This window comes from Sapajus apella, unplaced genomic scaffold (genome assembly GCF_009761245.1).
Source record: "Sapajus apella isolate SASKATOON/1434 unplaced genomic scaffold, GSC_monkey_1.0 scaffold79, whole genome shotgun sequence".
In the NCBI taxonomy this organism is placed as follows: domain Eukaryota; kingdom Metazoa; phylum Chordata; class Mammalia; order Primates; family Cebidae; genus Sapajus; species Sapajus apella.
In genome coordinates this window covers 7,029,972-7,052,590 of record NW_022437019.1, presented here as the reverse complement: position 1 = coordinate 7,052,590, position 22,619 = coordinate 7,029,972, and the positions used below count along the sequence as shown (strand labels likewise).

General features: G+C 36.5%; 1 protein-coding gene across 1 annotated transcript in view; it reads left to right on the top strand.

Moving 5' to 3' along the window:
• Positions 1-18,072, top strand: part of HMMR (hyaluronan mediated motility receptor) — a 29,658-nt gene extending 11,586 nt beyond the window's left edge. The window contains exons 6-18 of the mRNA XM_032252709.1: positions 315-401; positions 493-578; positions 2,280-2,354; positions 2,482-2,660; positions 3,152-3,300; positions 4,517-4,731; positions 7,352-7,468; positions 11,448-11,594; positions 11,817-11,969; positions 12,064-12,163; positions 12,854-13,030; positions 17,004-17,166; positions 18,014-18,072. Of these exons, the coding sequence (XP_032108600.1) occupies positions 315-401; positions 493-578; positions 2,280-2,354; positions 2,482-2,660; positions 3,152-3,300; positions 4,517-4,731; positions 7,352-7,468; positions 11,448-11,594; positions 11,817-11,969; positions 12,064-12,163; positions 12,854-13,030; positions 17,004-17,166; positions 18,014-18,033 (1,668 nt within the window). The 3' untranslated portion in view covers positions 18,034-18,072. The remainder of the gene's footprint in view (positions 1-314; positions 402-492; positions 579-2,279; positions 2,355-2,481; positions 2,661-3,151; positions 3,301-4,516; positions 4,732-7,351; positions 7,469-11,447; positions 11,595-11,816; positions 11,970-12,063; positions 12,164-12,853; positions 13,031-17,003; positions 17,167-18,013) is intronic.
• The last annotated feature ends 4,547 nt before the right edge of the window (positions 18,073-22,619 follow it).

Here is a 22,619-nt window from a genome sequence, read left to right as displayed (position 1 = left end):
GCCATGGTGATCCCAGCTACTCAGGAAGATGAGGCAGGAGGATTTATTGAGCCCAGGAGTTTGAGATTACAGTGAGCTATGATCATGCCACCGCACTCCAGCCTGGATGGCAGAGCAAGACTTGATCTCTTAAAAAAAAAAAAAATTAAATCAATCAGTAATTATGGTGTCAGTCAAAGACTGTTCCCTCTACCAAAGTATACTGCAATAAAAAACATAACCCCAGTGATAGGTAGAAAAATCAACACTTGTGTATTTTAAATATGTCTTAGCAGAAAATATTTCTGAATTTTTAACATGTTTGTTGTACTTAGTTTTTGGAAAATGGTAACCAGAAGAATTTGGGAATTCTAAGCTTGGAGCTGATGAAACTTAGAAACAAAAGAGAAACAAAGATGAGGGTGAGTGCTGCCTTTGGCAAGTTTGCTGTGCTTGGATCTGGGGATCAGAACAATTTCCTCATTTCCTAAAACAGATACCTTTGTTGTGTAGGATCTGAGCGTGGAGATGAAGCTGCAGGTCACCCAAAGGAATCTAAAAGAGTCTCAGGGGAAAATAGCCCAACTGGAGGGAAAACTGTAAGTGACTGAATGTGAAAAGAAATTGTTAAGTGGAAGCAATTCTTGATTTGACTCTTTGCAAGTTATTGTTTACTGAGACTTCAACCTTCTCTTAGTACTTATCTCATTGCCTCCCTGCAGTTGCCCTATTTCTCTTTTTAAATGAGAATTGAGCCCTAATCTTTCCCAAACATGTTATGCTAGAAAGTTGTATGAATGCATTACTTTTGTACATTCTCTGTATTATGTATATGTATACGAGGAAAGTTTTCATGATCTTATGGAAGTGGTCATTAGATTGAAACTGGTATAGGAAGTTGTGATTAATGCACAATCCTAGCCTTTGATTTTGAGCTTTAATTTACATATAGTAAAATGCATGGATAGTGAGTATTCAGTTTGGTGACTTCAGCAATTGTATACACCTGTGTAACCATTGCCAAACAAGATAGAGAACATTTTCATCCCTTCAGAAAGTTCCTTCGCACCCCTACTTTTTCCCCTGCCACTGCCTGTGTCGTACTCTCCATCCCCACAACTACTTTCTTACTTACATCATCAGAAATTAGCTTTGCCTTTGTTTTATTTATTGTTATCATTATTATATATTTTTTTAGAGATGGGGCATTGCTATGTTACTCGGGCTATCTCAAACTCCTGGACTCAAGTGATACCATCCTGGCCTTCCAGAGTGCTGGGGTTACGGACAAGGGCCACTATATACCTGGCCAATTATGCCTTTTTTTAGGACAGGCAAGAGAGAAAGGGAAAGGGCATGTGTATGTGGCTTCTTTTGTTTGATATAATTTTTCAAGATTCATCCAAACTGTTCTATGTACTGTAACTTTTCCCTTTTTATTTCCGAGTAGTAGTTTACTCTATGAGTATAACTCCATCTGTTTACTCTTCTCCTTTTGATTATCTGGGCTGTTGCCAGTTTCTGCCATTATAAAAAGACTGCTGTGAACAGGTTTTTAGAAATTTCTAGGAGTAGAATTCTTGGGTAATAGGGTAATATATGTATAATGTTTTTAAAAACTCAAAGTGGTTTTGCCATTTTTTTTTTTTTTTTTTTTTCTTCACAAGATGGGAGCTGGGAAGTTTTGCCATTTTTATACCCCCCCGGCAATGTATGATGGTTTCAGTTGTTCCACATTCTCACCAACATTTAATGTTATCAGTCTGATTTTAGCCTCTTTACTAAGTATGAAGTGATATCTCCTCTGTGATTTTGTTACTATGAATGTTGAACATCTTTTTATGTGCTTATTGGCCATTTTATGTGCATATCACCTTTTGTAAGGTGTCTAAGTCTTTTGTCCATTTCTTGCATTGGATGGTTTGGAGGAGAGAAACAGATAATTGAATACCAGGTAGTCTGGGACAAAAGCTTTATGGCACACAAAATGCTATTTAGTATGTTTGGTGGGTGGGGAAACCAGGAAGACCACACAAAAAAAATTATTTTTAACACTTGAGATGCTGTAATGATTGTTCTCATCATAATTTTTTTGTCAGTATTCAGAAAACTTTCTCACTTTAAAAATTTTAGTCTTCTATTTGGATATAAATTGTGAATTTGAGAAATCATGTAAAATAATAGCTAAGAGTTGGGACTCTGGAGTCAGCCTGCCTGATACAGCGGTATCTGGTACATAAGTATTATGTATGATTGTTAAATAAACTAGAATGTATTAACATATACCTTTTTTGTTTTAGTGTTTCAATAGAGAAAGAAAAGATTGATGAAAAATCTGAAACAGAAAAACTCTTAGAATATATCCGAGAAATTAGGTAATATAAGCAGTAGCTTTAAATTGAACCTTATTTTTTTGAATAATGAATAATTTTCATCATTTTTCTGTTATTTTTCTGTGTGCCTAAATAGACGTGCTTTTTAAGATAATTTATTTTAATGTAGTTATGCTTCAGATCAAGTGGAAAAATACAAGCTAGATATTGCCCAGTTAGAAGAAAATTTGAAGGAGAAGAATCATGAAATTTTAAGCCTTAAGCAGTCTCTTGAGGAAAATACTGTTATGTTATCTAAACAAGTAGAAGACCTAAATGTGAAATGTCAGCTGCTTGAAAAAGAAAAAGGTATTACAGTGTTTTATAGTTACTTTCTTTAGATAAGTGTTACATACAACATTTAGGAAAAATACTGCTATGCTAAAGCAGCCTTTTAAATATAATTAGCTACATTAACATTTTAAATATAATTAGCTATATAGCTATACAACGGCAAAAACCTGTACTGCCTTTTTGAATATTTCACTCTTATAATGTTTGTTTTCTATTTATTTCAATATAGTACATACAGTTGTATAGTTCATGACTTTTCCACTAGGTGGCTATTTAAAAAACAGTAGATACACAGAACAAGATTTGTGGGTTTTTATTATGTAGCACATAATATATATTATATGGAGTAATGATACAAAGTTGACAGTTTTTTGTTGTTGTTGTTGTTGTTGTTTTTCTTTGAAAATAACATACTAAAAGCAGTATAATGGAATATTCTGGGAGTCTGGGTTTCTAAATGTTAATGTTAGTATCTAATTCCAGTATTCATGTTTTGCACTTTCTAGAAGATTATGTCAACCGGAATAGAGAACACAATGAAAATCTAAATGCTGAGATGCAAAACTTAAAACAGAAGCTTATTCTTGAGCAACAGGAACGTGAAAAGCTTCAACAAAAAGAATTACAAGTTAATTCACTTCTGCAACAAGAGAAAGTAGTTTACTGTCATATTTATTTTAGTGTTTGCTTTGTGTGATGCATTTCCCTATGTCTCTGAATACCTTTAAATTGTGTTCATCCTTTGATCTAACAATTCTATTTTTAGAGTCTTATGTTGAGGATATACTTGTGGACATACTGAGGATTTAGCTACATATTTTCACTACATGTTCACCATAGGGTTATGAATAATGTGGGAAAATGACAACAGATACAGCAAAACAGGGAAATAATTTTTTGAAAAATTTCTGGCTCATTCTTGTGTTATTTAGGCTATGTAAACATTTACACTTACTTTGTAAAAGAGCATCTAATTACAGAAGAAACAAAACAATTTTTAAAATGCAGATCATGTAAAGAACATTTTACATATCACTGAAAAAATATGGGCTTAGGATAGAAATAGAAAAGGGGAAGTTTTGATGGCCTGTAAACATAAAATATGCTCCACCTTTGTAGTAACCAAGGAAGTAGAAATATATTTTTTTCACTTATAAAATTGGCACAAATTAAAACATTTGATAATGTAAAATACTGGTGAGAGTTGAGCCAATAGGTACTTACATGCACTGGTGTGAAATATTATAGTGTTGGACAAGCTACAAGAGCTCAAGGAATTGAGTAGATCTATATACACTGACCTGGAAAGATTTCAGCAACAGAGTATATATATCATTTATATCCCTCCCAAAATGTATGTATATTGTATATAAATGTATTAGAGAAAGACAAGAAGGCATATATATTCCGAGCTAGTAGCTATCTCTGCAATGGAAAAAGTAAAATTAAGGGGGGAAGTTGTCAAAGATAATATTAACATCATTTGTAACGTCACAATTTTTTTCACAACGGTGTTATATTTGTATATTGTATAGCTTAAAAAATTTAATATGGAAATCACAGTACTTTTTATATAATCTGAAAATCATATTAATATCAAAGCCAGTTGTAAAACAGATATATGTAAAATATAATTTTCATTTAATAAGTTTGTGCATGTGCATTGCCTAGAAAAAAGCCTAAAATGATATTTGCCACAATGTTTACAAGGTATAGGAAATAATCTATGAAAACAAATATGCTGTTTCTGTATTGTTTTAAGTTTCTTGGTATCTCTTGAATTTAGGTTTCTTCCTTCTTTATCTGTACTTTTTGTCTCCTAGTACAACCTCACAATGCCATTATTTTGGTGTTTTTCTGTTTGGATGTAGGAATTATCTTCTAGTCTTCATCAGAAGCTGTGTTGTTTTCAAGAGGAAATGGTTAAAGAGAAGAATCTCTTTGAGGAAGAATTAAAACAAGCACTGGATGAGCTTGATAAATTACAGCAAAAGGAGGAACAATCTGAAAGGCTGGTCAAGCAATTGGAAGGGGAAACAAAATCTAGAGCTGAAGAATTAAAACTCCTAGAAGAAAAGCTGAAAGGGTTTGTATTAATAGGATCTCATGTTTATGTATCACTTTAGGTGTCAAAAATTGTTTTGAGTACATATTCTTAGTATTCTCAATCACGTGAGTGTGTGAGGTTGGAATTATTTTAGAATTAAGTAGTAGTTATTTTACAATTAAGTAGTAAACACAGAATGTGTATACAAAATGTACATGTAAACAAGTAAGACAGCCGCTTTTTAAAATTAAAAGTATTACCCTCTTTTTTTTAAGGCCAAAGAGAGTTTTAATAAATAAATGACAAGTTTTATACTCCTTTACTACTCTGATATTTTCTGAAATTTATTGGACATCAGCATCAGAACAATAATAAACTCGGGGCTGAATGTGGTGGCTCATGCCTGTAAATCCCACACTTTGGGATGCCAAGGTGGGAAGATTCCTTGAGCTCAGGAGTTTGAGACCAGCCTGTGCAATATAGCAAGGCCTTGTCTCTATTAAAAATAAAAAGTAGCTGAGCATGGTGGCATGTGCCTACAGTCCCAGCTACTTGGAAAGTTGTGGGAGGAGAATCACTTGAGCCCAGGAGATCAAGCCTGCAGTGAGCCATGATCATGTCACTGCACTCCAGCCTGAGCAACAGAGCAAGACCCTGTCTAAAAAACAAACAAATGATGAACTTAGGGGGAAAAAAAGAATCCCTTCTGTTAATAAACAGCATTCCCATTTTTTGTCTATGCATTTATGTAGTGTAAGTTACACCTTTAATCATATTTTTCAGGGAGCCCAAACACTTCAGAAATAGTAATCAAAATGCATAACAGGCTGGCACAATGGCATATGCCTGAAGTCCCAGCTACTCGGGAGGCTGAGACAGGAGACTCTTTAGAGCCCAGGAGTTTGAGGCTATAGTGCTCAATGGTTGTGCCTGTTAATAGCCATGGCACTCTATCCTGGGCAACATAACAAGATGCCATCTCAATCAGTAACTGATTAAAAGCAAAGGAGAAAAAAATAATTAGAACTGGGAAACATTCAAAAATTAAAAATCTGTTGTTTAAACTAGAAAGAAGACTCTAGTTCCTTATAATTTCTGCCACATTATGTTTCCTTCTCCAGTACGTGTATTTCATTTTGTTCTGCTTCGTTTCGTTTTGTCCACAGTATTTGCTAAATTTTTATTTATTAACAGAATCTATTCCTCAGCCTACATATTCATGTTTCATAGTTCAGGAACACAGATCAGTGACAAATTCTATCCTACTACATTTATTTAAGTTAAAACATCTGGTTTGAATCTTGAGTTCAGATTGCAAATGAAGTACTTAAATCCTTGGGATTTCATCATTAAAACACTCTTTGGCAAAGGACTGTGGGCTAGATATGAGTTTGTGTTATTGTAATAGATCTCACACCTGTGTATGCTGTCTGTTGTTGGATACTTTAGTTACTAAACTCTTTTCTGTTTTCTTGTGATTCGTGATGAAAATGAACAGCAAAGCTTTTCATACTTTTGCTTTTTGGGGAACAATACAGAATTGTAATTAAGGGTGTTCTGTACTACAGCCAGTCTCAGGGAACAGGAATCTTGAGAAACTAAGATAATGTCATTTTTAGAGCTGAAAGAAAGCTGAGATAATTATTTATTCTAACTCAAAAAACTGTGGGCCAATGGTCAAGAGATAAGGATTTTTATTGCTAGTTTTGTTAGGTAGCTGGTTGATTCTGAGCAAGACAATCTTAGTTGCTTTCATTTTCTACTTCATCAGATATAAAAGAGTTTTATGGGATGATCTCTAAGATCCCTTCTAGCCTAGAAATTTCAAGCTTAAAAGAAAAACCAACTAAGAATTAAAAATAATTCCTCCAGGAGACAGGGAAGAAAATGTTTTTTATTATAAACCCTTTAGTGATATCTGATTGCTGTTGCTGTGGCGTGTATATTTTTGAAATCCCACACTTGTTACACAATGAATTTGATCAGCTTTTTTTCTTATCTCAGTGTCCACCTTAGTCTATAAGTGCACAATGCTTATTTGCAATTTTTAGTTCTGTATATTCTTTAAAAGCTGTCTCATAAGCTCATATAGTTATCTAAAAATTTTATCACCACTTTGGAAATATATTATTTCCAAAATATCTCTGAGATTTAATAGTATATGTTTATAAAGATGACTTAAAATCCATTCTGTCTATGCAAAATAATTCATTAAGAAGTTATTGAGTCTTTGAGTAATAGTGTATTATGTGAGTTATTCATATAATCAGAATAAATCCAGAGTCTTGTAACTCCTTCTGTAATTTAAAATGAAATATCTTTAACTGTTTATAGTATTTCTCAAGCACCTAAATGCAGAGAATAAAACTTTATTCAATCCAGATGTTTTTTAACTGGTAATCTTTTGCAGTCTTTAGTACTGGCTAAAATCTTAAGATTTTGTTTTATAGTCTTTTATATCCTCTACCTTCTTTCCCCCAAATTTTTAAAGTAAAATAAGCAGCAAGGAAAAGTTGAAACTGGTAGAAAGGTGCATTAAAAAACATGCTTTTCGAGGTAAGTCATAAATTAGGATTTGAGCTATTTAGCAGGTAATCCAATGATGAAGATATGAGCTATATGATTCACAGTTTCAAAGGTAAATTTCTTTTTTGTTTAGGAAGGAGGCTGAACTGGAGAAAAGTAGTGCTGCTCACACCCAGGCCACCCTGCTTTTGCAGGAAAAGTACAACAGTACAGTGCAAAGCCTTGAAGACGTTACTGCTCAATTTGAAAGGTATTTTTCTTGGGAGCCTGTGCTCTTAAATATAACGTGAGCATGTGCCTGGCAACATGGCCGCCCCCACATATCTCTATGTGTGTAGAACATCCTTGGTGCCCTGCATTTGCATAGTAACAGGCTAGGGTGGATGGTGCTTTGCATTTGCATATTAGCAGGGTAGGGTGAGAGGGCCAGTTTTTTTGAAGGCTACGTGAATACATGCCTGGTCAAACCAATCTCCTGAGCCCTGTGCAAATCAGACACCCCCTCCTCCAAGCTCTGCAATATATCCCTGGCTGGTATCCTGGCAGGTGGGGACCTCCTCTTTTGGCTTTGGAGCCCCCCTTCCCTCTTTATTTGTACAGGGGAGCTTCTTCCTTCTGTCTTCTCCCTTCGTGTCTTGCCTGTTAAACTCTCCTCTCCTTAAAACAAAAAATAAAATAAAATATATAATGTGAGCAGAAAGGGGTGTTTACCCAAGTAAATTTGTGAACAAATCAGTCACACAGAATATGATTAGTATTAAATTCCATAATCACCAACCATAAGTGGGCATTTAGCATTATTTAGTAATCTTATTATATTTATAATTCCACTTTATAGAAATACCCCTTTCTTACTATCCACTTCAACTTTTATGCACTGAGCCAGGTGTGGTGGCACATGCCTGTAGTCCTAGCCACTCCATAAGCTGAGTTGGGAGAATCAAGTCATGCACTTAGAAGCATTTGGTGTTTCTGCCTTACTCTCTTGGTGTTATCATTTTCATAAAGAATTCAGAAGTTTTATCTCCTCATTAAATCCATAAAGAGACCCACATTTATGCTCCACCTATTACAGATGAAATGTCCTGGCCTTTTAACCTTCAGTGACCTCATTCTATCAGTTATCTTTTTTCTCTCATAATTTGAAACCTTTTTTACTGGAATTTTTCCAATCTCAATATCAAAACATGTTAATGTATATCTATTTTTTAAATTAGCTGGGCTCTATGGCTCACACCAGTAATCCCAGTGCTTTGGGAGGCCAATGCAGGATGATTGCTTGAAGCTAGGAGTTTGAGACCAGCCTGGGCAATAGAGTGAGACCTTGTTTTTACAAAAAAAAATTTTAAGAATTAGCCAGGCATGGTGGCAAATGCCTATAGTCCCAGCTACTTGGAAGGCTGAGGCAGGAGGATCACCTGAGCCCAGGAGTTCCAGGCTACACTGAGCTAAGATCACACCACTGCGCTACAGCCTGGGTGACAGAGCAAGACTGTGGCAAAAAAAAATAAATAAAATACATAAATTGTTTTAAAAACTCTTTTGACCTTAATTTCCTTTTTTCAGCTGTCTATCACTACCACTCATTCCTTTCTTAACCCAAAATTCTACTCTTTTTCACAGTCCTTTTCCTTCTCTTGACAGGGAAGATTCTCTCTATAGCCAGTTTCTCACCTCCTATGCCTTCTACTTATTTTCTCCTTAAATAAAAAATTTATTTTGGGTGGAACTACAAATTACAAAGGCCAGCATAATGAATACCTATGCATCTCACACCACCAGTATATTAATGTTAACATTTTTATTTATCACGTGTACTTTAGATCATTTTGGAGGAGAGGTTCCTTTGTTTATTTAATAAATACAAAAGATTGCATACTGTGTCCATAAATTATAAGGCTTGAAGATAAAACTGATATGTATGAACCTATAAAAGGCAACCAGTAAGCCAAAAGATTTTTAACAACTTAGTATCCATATATAAATTCCTCTACCATCCCATTTTCATGCTTTGCCTGAACAGATAACACTGTCCCGAAGCCTACATTAATTCTTTCCTTGCCTTCTTCTCCTATATGTTATAATTTTATGACATGTATATCCATACAAATAATGCATTGTGTAATTTTCCTTCTCCCTGAACTTCACCCAAAAAAAATGTCATCAGTGTATGCCATTTTTCCTGGGACTTGTTTTTTTATTCTGCACTGTGTGTGTATTTTCAGGATTGAATCGTGTTGTCTGAGACTATGGTTTGTTCATAGTCAGTGCTATGAGTATTTTATTATATGAATGTACCACAGTTTATTTATTCATTCTTTGGAATTTGGGTTGTTTCCCATTTGTTTAGTTGTTAGTAGTTATTTGGTGACTATTAGTATACAGGTAGTCAAGAATTTTCTCTAAAGCCAAAGGTATATGAATGCTCAACTCTAAAACTTAATACCAAATCACTTTCCCATGTGGGACTAAGAATATACACTCCCACTAATGTTGTTTAAGTTTCCAATTATCTTCTTCACCAAAGCTTGTTAGACTTCTTAAATTTTGCCAGTGTACTTAGTGTAAAATGGCTTCTTATTGTGGATAATTCATTTTTCCTTTTCCATAAAAGGCTTGTTTATGACTTTTTAAAATTTGTCTGTAGGGTTATCATATTTACCTCATTGATTTGTAGAGGGTTTTTTGTTTGTTTGTTTGTTTGTTTTTTTAATCAGCCATATGGGTTACATGTATCTTTTGCCAGAGTTTGGCTTATGTTTTTGTTTTCTTTTTGGTTTCTTCTGGTGAGTGGAAATTCTTGATTTCAATATGGTTAAAATAATATATCTGTATGTAGGCACTTTGCTTCTCATTTAAGAACTTCTTTCTATCCCATGAGTGTAAATGTATTCAACTAGTTTTCTTCTAGAAGTTTTGAAGTTTCACCTTCCATTTTTCTACCTAGAACAGATTTCTGCATGTGGAGCAATATAGGGATCAAATTTATTTTTGGTTTTCCATATGGATAACCAGTTGCCTAGTTTAATTTAATTCATTAAATTGCACCTTGTTTCCCCAGTGATCTGTTTCCGCATGTAATATGTTATGAAAGATATATAGGTAAATAATTTATATGTGTGTGTTTTATTGATAATTTTTATTGTGTCAGAACATATAAATTGTATAAATATAAGTTACATATATATTTATTGCCGATATCAATCCTATAAAGAAATTGGCCTTCTTGTTAGTTTGAAGAATAGTGCTTCAGGAGGTTTTTTATCTGTTCTGGGATTTCACTCACTATCCATATGATCATGGTATTAAAATTTATTTCCTCAAACCAGACCTTTCTTTACAGCTACCTATTCATATATCAAATTACCTACTTGACATCTTCAAGTAGATATTAAATATTAACCTATCCAAAGCAGCTCTTGATCTTTCCATTTTTCCCCTACCCTAATCAATCTTCCTTATAGCTCGAGTGAGCTGCATACTTACAACTTACTTAGATACCTTTTTATTTCATTTATTTATTTATTTATTTTCTGAGATGGAGTTTCACTCTTGTTGCCCAGGCTGGAGTGCAATGGCACCATCTTGGCTCATTGCAACCTCCGCTCCCTGGTTCAAGTGATTTTGCTGCCTCAGCCTCCTGAGTAGCTGAGATTAGAGGCATCTGTCACCACGCCCAATTAGAGACGGGATTTCACCATGTTGGTCAGGCTGGCCTCAAACGCCTAACCTCAGGTGATCCACCTGCCTTGGCCTCCCAGAGTGCTGGGATTACAGACAGGAGCCACCATGCCCAGCCGACTTAGACACCTTTAATGGTTCCCCTCCTTCCCCCAGGTAAGCCCACCGTACCTTGTGGTGATGACCCTCATGCCACCGTCTTTGGCTCCAGCCTTTCTTACTCATTAAGCTCTAGTCTCACATCTTATTTTTTGATGTTGAATAATTTTCATGTTTGATAGTTGGTTCCTTTTCCATCTCTGTATGCATACTTCCTGCACATAGTTGTCACTTGATTTTTTTTTTTTTTTGAATACACAGCAGATACCATGTAAACACATTAGTACTTACCTCAGAACACTGAATTCTTACCTGTGTTAAATGCATGACCACAATAAAAACTTTTTAGTTTTACCTTAAAGTATATAAAATGTAAACCAATAAGTTATGATTATCATACACAATAGTTAGAAAACTACTTTGACTTTTATTTTTTTCTTTTTAATAAGCTATAAAGTGTTAACTGCCAGTGAGATAGAAGATCTTAAGCTGCAGAACTCATCATTACAGGAAAAAATGGCCAAGGCTGGAAAAAATGCAGACGATATTCAGGGTCAGATATTGGCAACCGAGAGTTCAAATCAAGAATATGCAAGGTAAGTAGAACAAATCATGGCATTAGAACCATTAAGACAAGTTAAAGTTGAAAGCCAGCTAGTAACTTGCTTTTGTCTGTCTTATAGTGCAAATTGAGAATTTACTCAGTTAAAAAATGATACTTCTTGAAGAGTTTCTTGAATTTTGTTAAAAAAGGAAAAGGAAAAATTAATGAAAATGGCTATAATATGTTTAGTGAACTCTTCTCTCTCAAACCAAAGGATGCTTCTAGATCTACAGACCAAGTCAGCACTAAAAGAAAGAGAAATTCAAGAAATCACAGTTTCATCTTTTCAAAAAATAACTGATTTGCAGAACCAACTAAAGCAACAAGAGGAAGATTTTAGAAAACAACTGGAAGATGAAGCAGCAAGGTAATCTATTATTAGAACCGGAGTGCCTTGTAACTGAGTCACGGTGTTGTTTTTTAAATAACTATGTTTTTCTCAATTTAATTTTTCCATGCAGAAAAGCTGGAAAAGAAAATACAATGGCAGAATTAACTGAAGAAATTAACAAGTGGCGTCTCCTTTACAAAGAACTGTATAATAAAATAAAACCTTTCCAGGTTTGTCAATTAGGAGTTAAACTTAGTTGTACTTTTTTAGGAATTCACTTTTTTCCCTATTATAGTCTGTGACTCAGGGTTTCTGCAAGATCATTTTGTTCTGCATTTACAGTGCCAGTTTAGCTTACTATTAAAGGTTTACACATTTTATTAAATTACTATGCATGATTTTTTCCCACATTATTGAAGTATAATTGACAAATTTAATTGACAGAGTTTTCAGTGGACCCTTTATGATTTTAACAAAAAAACTTTGTAATGAAGAACTTAAAGTTTGGCACAGAGAGCTTGCCTGGTATGGGCTTTTGATAATTAACTTACTTTAATTTGTGATATGATTTATCTCATTGCAAATACTCATTTTTTCTCAATACACTGATCTTTTAAGAGAAAGAAGAATAAATGCTGATCTTGGAACTTGCATTGAAGTACAGTATTGGTTATAATGTGGTGATCCAACTGATACAGATAAGGCTGGCCAGCTGGCTTTTTTTCCTTGTTTCTTTTCCTCTGGTTTAATGATCTTTCAAATGAAAAACACAAAAGTTTAAAAGATTTTCATAGAGCATCTCTGGAGAGTTCAGAGAATATGTAAACATACCCTTTTTTTTATTTCTTTAGTGTTTATGGTTTATATGAAACTAGTAAGATCAAACTGTTTTAAGTCTTTATTTAAAAAATATTTTTCAGCTACAACTAGATGCCTTCGAAGCAGAAAAACAGGCATTATTGAATGAACAGGGTGCAACTCAGGAACAGCTAAATAAAATAAGAGATTCATATGCTAAATTATTGGGTCATCAGAATTTAAAACAAAAAATCAAGCATGTCGTGAAGTTGAAAGATGAAAATAGCCAACTCAAATCGGTTTGTAAAATGACATTTCATTTTATTAAAGATATTGGAGTGGGGGTTATTCTAACTGTAATACTTAAATAAAATGAAAATTAGAAAAAAATAGCAGTTTATAGAGGAAAACTGATCTGTGGTTTTAGTGGACTTACTTTGGAGTGTTGACCAGATGGGCATTCCATGTTCTAAAATTTTCCAGCTACCTTCTTAATATATTGTAAATTACTAGAGTAATTGGATGAATTCATTCAGCTTTACATATCTATTTCTGTTTGCAAAACTGTAAACTCCTTGATGTAAAACCATAAAGACAAGCAGTGTTCAAAAATAGTTGGACATTTAAATTTTTTAATATGTATTGAGATATAATTGACATTTTATACAATTCACCCATGGAAAATGGACAATTCAGTGATTGTTAGTATACTCACAGATTTGTGCGACCATCATCGTAGTCAATTTTAGGACATTTTAATCACCTCAAAATGAAACCCTGTTATCCTTTTCCTAACACCCTCCTATCTCCTCATCCTACCCCACCTTTCAGCGCTAAGCAACCACTAATCTACTTTCTGTCTCTATTGAGTTTACTATTGTAGACATGGCATATTCATGGATTCAAATAATATGTGGCCTTTTGTTACTGGCTTCTTTCCGTCAATTAGCATAATATTTTCAAGGTTCATTCATGTTGTAGCATGGACAGTACATCTTTAATCGATTAATAATTTATTATGTGGGTATACCAAATTGTATTCATTTGTCAGTTGATAAACACTTGTTTACACATTTTGGCTATTATAAATAATGCTACCATAAACATTTATATGCAAGTTTTTATGTGGACATTTGTTTGTATTTCCCTGACAAATAATAGGAGAGAAGTCACCAGATCATTTGATAACTCTATGTTTAATCATTTCAGGAAGTATCAGACTGTATTCAGTTGAGATTGGGTGTTTTCAGGGTGGTATGGCCCTAGAAAGATCAGACTTTAAAGTGTCTCAAACCATTCTGTATTCTACCAGTAGTGTGTGAGGGTTCCAATTTTTCCACATCCTTACCAACATTTGTCTGACTTCTTTATCCTAGTCATTGTAGTGGATATCAAGTGGTATCTCATTGCAGCTTGACTTGCATTTTCTTAATTGGTAATGATGTCGGTCATCTTTTCATGTGCTTACTGGCCATTTGTATATCTTCATGAAAGAAACGTCTATTCAGACTCTGCTTATTTTTAAATTGGATTATTTGTCTTTTTGTTGTGAGAATTCTTCATCGATTCTGGGCACAAGTCTCTTATGTATTATTTGCAAATATCTTCTCCCATTCTGTGCATTGTCTTTTCACTTTCTTGATGATGTCCTTTGACCTACAAAACTTTTATGAAGTCCAGTATTTCTATTTTTCCCTTTGTTTGTTTCTTGGTGTCTATCTCCTCTGCCAAATTCAAGGTCAGGAAGATTTACCCCTGTGTTTTATAAACTAAGAAGTTTATAGTTTTACCTCTTACATTTAGATTGTTGATTGATCTTGAGTTGATTTTTGTATGTGGTGTGAGGTTAGAGTCCAGCTTCATTCTTTAACATGTGGACATGCAATAGTCCCCACACTATTTTTTGAAGAGACTGTTCTTGCTCCAGTTAATGGAGTTAGCACCCAATTAAAAATTCATTTAGGGCCAGGCACGGTGGCTCACACCTGTAATCCCAGCACTTTGGGAGGCTGAAGTGAGCAGATCACCTGAGGTCAGGCTTGAGCCACTGCACCTGGCCAAGAACTTTTTCTTTTTTATGATTTCATTTTTTAGATGTGGGGTTATGTGGATTTCTTGTTTGTTACATGGATGTCTTGCATGATACTGAGGTTTGGTCCTCAGTACTATGACTGGTCCCATCACCCAGGTAGTAAGACTAGTACTCAGTAGGTAGTTTTTCAGCCCTTGTTTAATGGCTGAAAAACACGATATCCGATTACTCTCAAAGGCATTTTTTCTCCTTTTCTCCAAATATATAGTTTATACTTTTCTTTTTATTAACATGCCATGTAATGTTTTATTGGAAAATAAATTTTTAGATCATATATTGTAGCATTCCTGGGCACAGCTCCCCCTCTTTTTGAGGCTTATTTGCTTGTTTGCTTAATAAGTGGCTCAATTATTTTAGTGAAACTTATCCCACTACCTCCCCAGCCCCCAACAGTGTTGCACCTCTGAACTTGCCGTTGAGGGAGGTAGTTTTAGGTATGCCCACAATTACCCTGGGATAACACTTGCTTTGGTAGGGCTGCCTTACTCTCTGTCCCTGAACATAGTGGCTGTAAACTTCAGTAGATGCTGGCTCCTTGCTTTATTATTTTCAACAGTGCCCTGGGGCATAAATTACTCTATAAACGAATCCAACCAAATTCTGACTCCTTTGTAGGAACTGTATCTGAGAGCAGTGCTGGGTATTTATTCTGACTACAGAAATGCTCCTCCCAGTTGTCTTATTCCCTAGTTTTCGTCTGCAAACTAACCAGTGTACTGTTTAGCCTATATATTAAATCTCCTCCTAATTCTCTCTCACTGTAACCTCTGCTGTTCTTTAATGGTCCCCAACCATTTTGGCACCAGCGACCAATTTTGTGGAAGACAGTTTTTCCACAGACCAGGGGTTGGTAGGATGGTTTCGGGATCAAACTGTTCCACCTCAAATCATCAGGCATTAGATTCTCATAAGGAGCATGCAACCTAGATTCCTCACGTGTGCAGTTTACAATAGAGTTCACACTCCTATGATAATCTAATGCCACAGCTGATCCGACAGGAGGGCGAGCTCAGTGGGTAATGCTTATACTTCCTGGCTCACCAACTCCTTCTGTGCTGCCGGGTTCCTAACAGGCCATGGACTGGTATCCATCTGCAGCCCAGAGGTTGGGAACCCCTGCTTTAGAGCACCCTTAGGTTTCAGCTTCTCCAAGCTCTGTTGCAGGTGAAGTCAGTTCCTTTGAGAAGAAATGAGGAGTAGACCTGTTTTATGCCTACTTCTCTTTTCCGCCTCTTTCCCCTTCAGCAATATCTCTGAGCCGGGACTAAAGCTGAAATTGAGACAATGGCACTTTTCTCTCTGAGTAACATCTCTGCCCTAGGAGCTGAGTTTTCACTGGACTTGTGGGAAAGAGATGAGGAATAGCCTTAGGCCCTCTTGACTCACCTCTCCTGGTGTAGAACCATCCCCTCATCAGCCAAAGCAAAGATGATCAGGGGCCCTGCATTTTCAAGACACTGTGCCCAGAGTGAGCCTCTGTTTCATGAATGGGGCTGAGCGAAGGAAGAGATTCCCCACCTTACACCTGCATTTGTCTAAGATGTAACTGCAGCAACAGGGAGCTGGGGACAAAAATGAGAAAATCTGATGTCCTGCTCCTCCTGGGAGGAAAGCCTCTGACTGGGAGTTGGGGGAAAAGAAGGCCCTGTGTTCTTGGCCGTAGCCATCTGGCAAGGACTCTGCCTTGCTAAGCTGGGTGTGGGAAGACAGGAAGGAGTTTTGGCTTAAATACTGCAGACTCTCATCCTTTTCACCAAAGTTTTACAGGTTTTCTTGAATAGATGTTTCTTCATTTGCTGTTTTATTCCTTAGGCTGATTTTCAGAGGCTTTAACTGGTCAACATTTTATAACTTTTAGTTTCAAAGGGAGCAGGTCAGCAGAACTTTCATGCTGTCATGCCAGAAGTCCATCTCAGCAATTAATTTTGAGTTGAACTTTTATCAGAAAAATAGCTTTGTAGCTGTAGAGGGGCAAGGAGATTTAAAACACTGTATTTCCTTGGTCACAGGTGTTTCAAGTCATTTTGTAATTCAGTCTTAAAGGCTGTGTCTAGTAGTGATTTTTGCCGTTGGGTGTGATAATACAGAAACAACTTTGAAATTTGCCCACAACATTGGTAACACATTTCACTGACACAATCTTTAATAATTGTTTATTACCTATTATTTTTCTTACCTAGGAAGTATCAAAACTCCGCTGTCTGCTTGCTAAAAAAAAACAAAGTGAGACAAAACTTCAAGATGAATTGAATAAAGTCCTAGGTATCAAACGCTTTGATCCTTCAAAGGCTTTTCATCATGAAAGTAAAGAAAATTTTGCCCTGAAAACCCCATTAAAAGAAGGTAAGACATGAATAAATGTATAGAAGTGTCCTCTTCCTTTGGATTTGCTTTCACAGCATTTAGCAAGTCATCCATTTTATGAACTGTAAAAATTTGTTGACACCTTCTGATATAAAAGCAGTTCTTACTGAGACTGTTGTGTACAATGACTTTTTTTTTCCTCCTTCTATACTTTCTTTTTTATATATCCGGATGCTGGCTGTTCTTCAAGGCTAGGTCAAATTGTATCTTCCTTGAAGCTTTGACTATTTTGTCCTCCTCCCCACACCCCAATTACTCCCTGTATAATGCCCTTAGCATTTTAACCTAAATGTCTTTTAGATCCTTACTCATTTCATTTCCTAATTTGCAGTTTTGGAGAAGTAAATTTCTTATTTCTTAACTGTGAATGTTTGTCTTTCACAATAAATTAAAATTGGTTGAAGTGATAAATGTAAATAAAATTATCTTTTTTTTTTTTTTTTTTTGAGATGATTCTCACTTAGTTACCCAGGCTGGAGTGCAGTGGTGTGATCTCAGCTCACTACACCCTCTGCCTCCCAAGTAGCTGGGATTATAGGCCCACACCACCAGGCCAGGCTAATTTTTTGTATTTTAGTAGAGGCAGGGTTTCACCATGCTGGCCAGGCTGGTCTCAAACTCCTGACGTCATGTTCTGCCCACCTTGGCCTCCCAAAGTGCTGGGATTACAGGCATGAGCCACTGCACCTGGCCGAATAAAATTATTTTACAGAATATATTGCTTCATCTGCCTTAGAGAAGATACAAGGCCTGTTTTTAGTTTACAATGATTGATAAATTCATTTTAATCTAGATTACTAATACTTCTTTTCAATAATTCTTCTAGGCAATACAAACTGTTACTAAGCTCCTGTGGAGTGTCAGGAATCATGGAAGTAAACATCTGAAAAACCTGTTGAAGATTATTTTATTCATATTGTTATTGATATTATTATGTTTGACATGGGTATTTTATAATGTTGTATTTAATTTTAACTGCCTATCCTTAAGTATGTGAAAGGAACATTTTTTACCAAAGTGTCTTTTGACGTTTTATTTTTTCATATAAATACCACCTTCCTAATGCTCACCTTTATCGTCTCATTCTGAACCCTCTCGCTGGCTTTCCAGCTTGCAGTGCATGTGATCAACTCAATATTCCTTTAAAAATCAGTATCACATTGTTATCCCCCTGTTCTGAAACCTTATTTCAAGAGTCTAATCCCCGGATTTTTCAGCTTGATCCTGGAGGTCTTTTCTAGTCTGAGCTTCTTTAGCTAGGCTAGAACACCTGCACGTATTCTGGCCTCCTTTGATTCTAATAATGCTCATTGTGTCCTACCTATTATCCTTCCACTTGTCCAGTTCAAATAAGAAATCAGGACAAGCCTAACTTCACAGGAACCTCTCTATCTTTAATTAGTTGTTTAATAATTTACAGGTTCTTAGGCTCCATCCTATTTGTATTAAATTTGGCCTTTAAGCCTGCATTTTTAACAGTCTTCAGTTAATTCTTACATACACGAAAAATCCAAGAAACTCTGCATGTAACTATTACTTTATAGTTTGTCATATACTGCTTGTCATCTGCATGACTACTGAGCATTTAATATTTATGTAATATGAAATAAAGTTGTACAGTAAGTCATTTAACCAATTAATTTTTCAACTTGTATTTTTTGAAGTTACATTAATGCTTCTATATAAGATGTATTTATTGTCTCTGCCTTACCCATACTACATTGTCCCCAGAATCATGAAAGATACTGTTTAGAAAGTGGTAGATCTTTCTCTAAAATGTCTGTTTTGCACATTGGTATGATATTTATAAGCTACCTTTTTTATAATATGTCCTCATTGATGAACCAACAGAAACTATCAGTCAGAATTGCTTTTCATAATTATTTTATTAGATCTTAATACATGGTTGAATTTTAAAATGCAATTTTTTAAATTAAGTTCAGAAGAAATGTAGAAATAAGAAAAGTGATCTAATAAAATAAAATAGTTCAATAGGCTAGACACAGTGCTTACGCCTGTAATCCCAACACTTTGGGAGGCTGAGGAGGGAGGAATTCAAGACCAGCCTGAGCAACATAGTGATACCTCATCTCTAAAAAATATGTAAATAAATAAATAATAAAATGCTTCAGGACTTCTGCTTTTAACCAAAGATGGGGTAACAAGATGAATCACCAGGTGCACTGCCCAAAGTTCTGCCCACTGGGAGGATTTCTCTTCGCCATTGTCCTTTAGGGATGTCCCAGAGAAGGGCTGGGACAGCTAGCCTGTAGCTATCCACTTTCAGATGGTGCCTACATTATCACACAGAACCATCTATAAACTAGGCCCATGTTGTTTCTTCCTGTCAACTCATCATAAGGAACTCCCCATGAGCCTGGGAGAAAAAAGGCAAGGTGGCAGGAACAGGGACCTTGGGTATTTGGGTCACTTCCTCATATAACTAACTTTTGCCTTCAGGTCCTGCCTGGTCCCAGTCACATACATAACACTTTCTTTGATGATGTACTCCTCCTGTGCATACCCAGTATTATGTCTTGTGGGTTAGATAACACCCAGCTTGTGATGGGCAGCTCAAATCGCATGGTAACTTAGTTGACCATGGTAAGCATTCAGTCCCTACTGAAGCCCAGTAGGCCAAGAGCTCCTTCTCAAAAGAGTAGTTACCTGCATCAGATAACAGGCCTTTCTTCAAAATACTAAGAGTCTGCACTGAGATTCATCTATATGGGCCTGCCAAAGGTTCCAACAGCATCTCTATCTGCCACTGACACTTCAAATACGATTGGATCTGCAAGTCCTTATGTCCCAAGCAACAAAGCAGCTTACCCAACAGCCTGTACCTATTGCAGAACCTTTTCCTATTCTGAGTCCTATTCAAAACTAGCAGCTTTTCAAGTCATTTAGTAAATGGGCCAGAGTTAACAAACCCAAATGAGGAACTCTTGTCTCCAAAATCCAGAGGGCTGCCATGTGCCGTGCTTCTTCTTGTTATAGGAGGCAGCAGATTCAAAAACTTACCTTAAGAGGGGTATTTCAACATGCCTCATACCACTGGACCTCTAGAAATTTTACTGAGACATAATAAAAGCCTTTGAATTTTTGTTGGATTTGCTTCCCACCTCTGACATGCAAATATCTTACCAGTAGGTCCGGAGTAGTTGCTGCTTCTCACTAAGTCCAGTGAGCATAATGTCACCAGTGTAATGGGCCAATGTGATGTGCAAAGAAAAGGCAATTGAGATTCCCATGAACAAAAAGGACAGGGCCGGTGAGTTGATATACCCTAAGGTAGGACAGTGAAAGTACATTTCTAGCCTTGCCAGCTAAAACTGCTTTTGGTTGGCCTTATGACAGGGATGGAGAAAAAGACATTTGCCAGATCAATAGCTGCATATCAGGAAACAGGGGCTATGTTAATTTGCTCAAGCAATAAATCTGGTACAGCAGCTGCAGTTGGAGTCACCACCTAGTTAAGTTTGTGATAATCCACTGTTTTTCTCCAAGATCCATCTGTCTTCTGCTCAGGCTACTAAATAGGCGAGTTGAATGGAGCTATGGTAGGAATCACCACCCCACCTTCAAGTATTTATGGTGGCATTTCTCTCTTCAGTCCCTATAGGAAATGAGCATTGCTTTTGGTTTACTATTTTCCTAAGTACAGATAGTTCTAGTGGCTTCTACTTGGCCTTTTCCACCATAATAGCCCCCACTCCATAGGTCAGGAAACCAATGTGTGGATTCTGTCAGCTGCTGACTATATTCTAATTATACATTCTAGAACTGGGGGACAACCACAGGAGTTCACTGGGCCCATTGTGAGTTGGAACTAAGCTAAAACTCTGTCACAATCACCTGACCTCCATAAGCTGCTGCCCTGACAGTAACACTTTGGATCTCCTGAAATTAGTGTCACTTCAGAGCCAGTATCCACTAGTTCACAAAAGATCTGATTATTTCTTTTTCTAATGCACAGTTACATTGGTAAAAGGCTGTGCATCCCTTTGAGAAAGACTAGGAGAAAGACTGACAGTATAAACGTTTGGTTGTGGACCAGGGTCCCCTTGAGGTCCTCCTCTTCAGTTGAAGGATTTTGGCTCTATAAAGCAGCTCAAGTCTGGGAATTAAGGGACCACGATTCTCTGTTTTTCTGATTCAAGTTCAACTTGTGTCACTTGACTTAGAAGTTTTCAACTTATACAGGTCAAGTAAGACTTTAGTAGGCTTACTATTTCACTTCTAGGAAGACCATGATCAACTAGCCAAAGCATAGGTCTGCACAAGTCAGATTATTCTGATTGTTCCTTTGGCTCTGTCATTACGGTAACCACTTCACCTTGACTTTGGTGGTTGAGTCCCATTACTTGAGCCTCGCCACCCTGGGATACGTTACATCCATTACTTTTAGGTTTTCCAGTTCAGTGACTGCAATTCCCACTGTGAGCTCTGGCCTACAGAAAAGAGCAATCACAAAGCTCTGAAAAAGATGCTGCAGCTCTCCTCACAAATTTATTTCTCATAGTATTGGCGAAAGGTATGCTTTCTTGACATTCCCAGTGTGGGTGAGTAGCTCTTTTTTTTTTTTTTTTTTTTTTTTTTTTTTTTGAGACGGAGTTTCTCTCTTGTTACCCAGGCTGGAGTGCAATGGCGCGATCTCGGCTCACCGCAACCTCTGCCTCCTGGGTTCAGGCAATTCTCCTGCCCCAGCCTCCTGAGTCGCCAGGACTACAGGCACGCACCACCATGCCCAGCTAATTTTTTTTTTTTTGTATTTTTAGTAGAGACGGGGTTTCACCATGTTGACCAGGATGGTCTCAATCTCTTGACCTCGTGATCCACCCGCCTCGGCCTCCCACAGTGCTGGGATTACAGGCTTCAGCCACTGCGCCCGGCCGGTGAGTAGCTCTTAAATGAAAAATCTGATTTTCCAATATTCCTAAACATTTTAATCCCATCCTCCAGATTAAAAAAAAGCATGTCCAGCACTTCTAATTCATCTTTTTCATGTTTCAGCAAGCCAATAAAACTGTAAGCACCCTTTCTAACTCCCCAAGCTGCAATGTTGAATGCAGAATCTTTGCTTAGTGAGCCCATGTCAATAAATTTGATCTGATCCAACTTTTTGTTCTTTCCTACATTTTCCCACATCTTTATTATCCATTCCCACATATGTTCCCAGATTTTTGTCTGTATAAATTAGATACTTTGAGTAACTCTTTGGAGTACAGCACATCTCTTCATGGGTAACACTTTATTCCTGTCCAGTTTCAGGTCTAGAAGCAAAGAAGGGTGGTAGGGTGGGTCTGGAGGAGAATCAACATTGTCTTGCATAGCAACTGCTTCAAGGGAGGCCATTACAATTTTCTCAGGCAATGCAATGTTAATCATCTCAGACAGGCTGGAAGGTACTATCACTGGAAATGGAGAAGCTG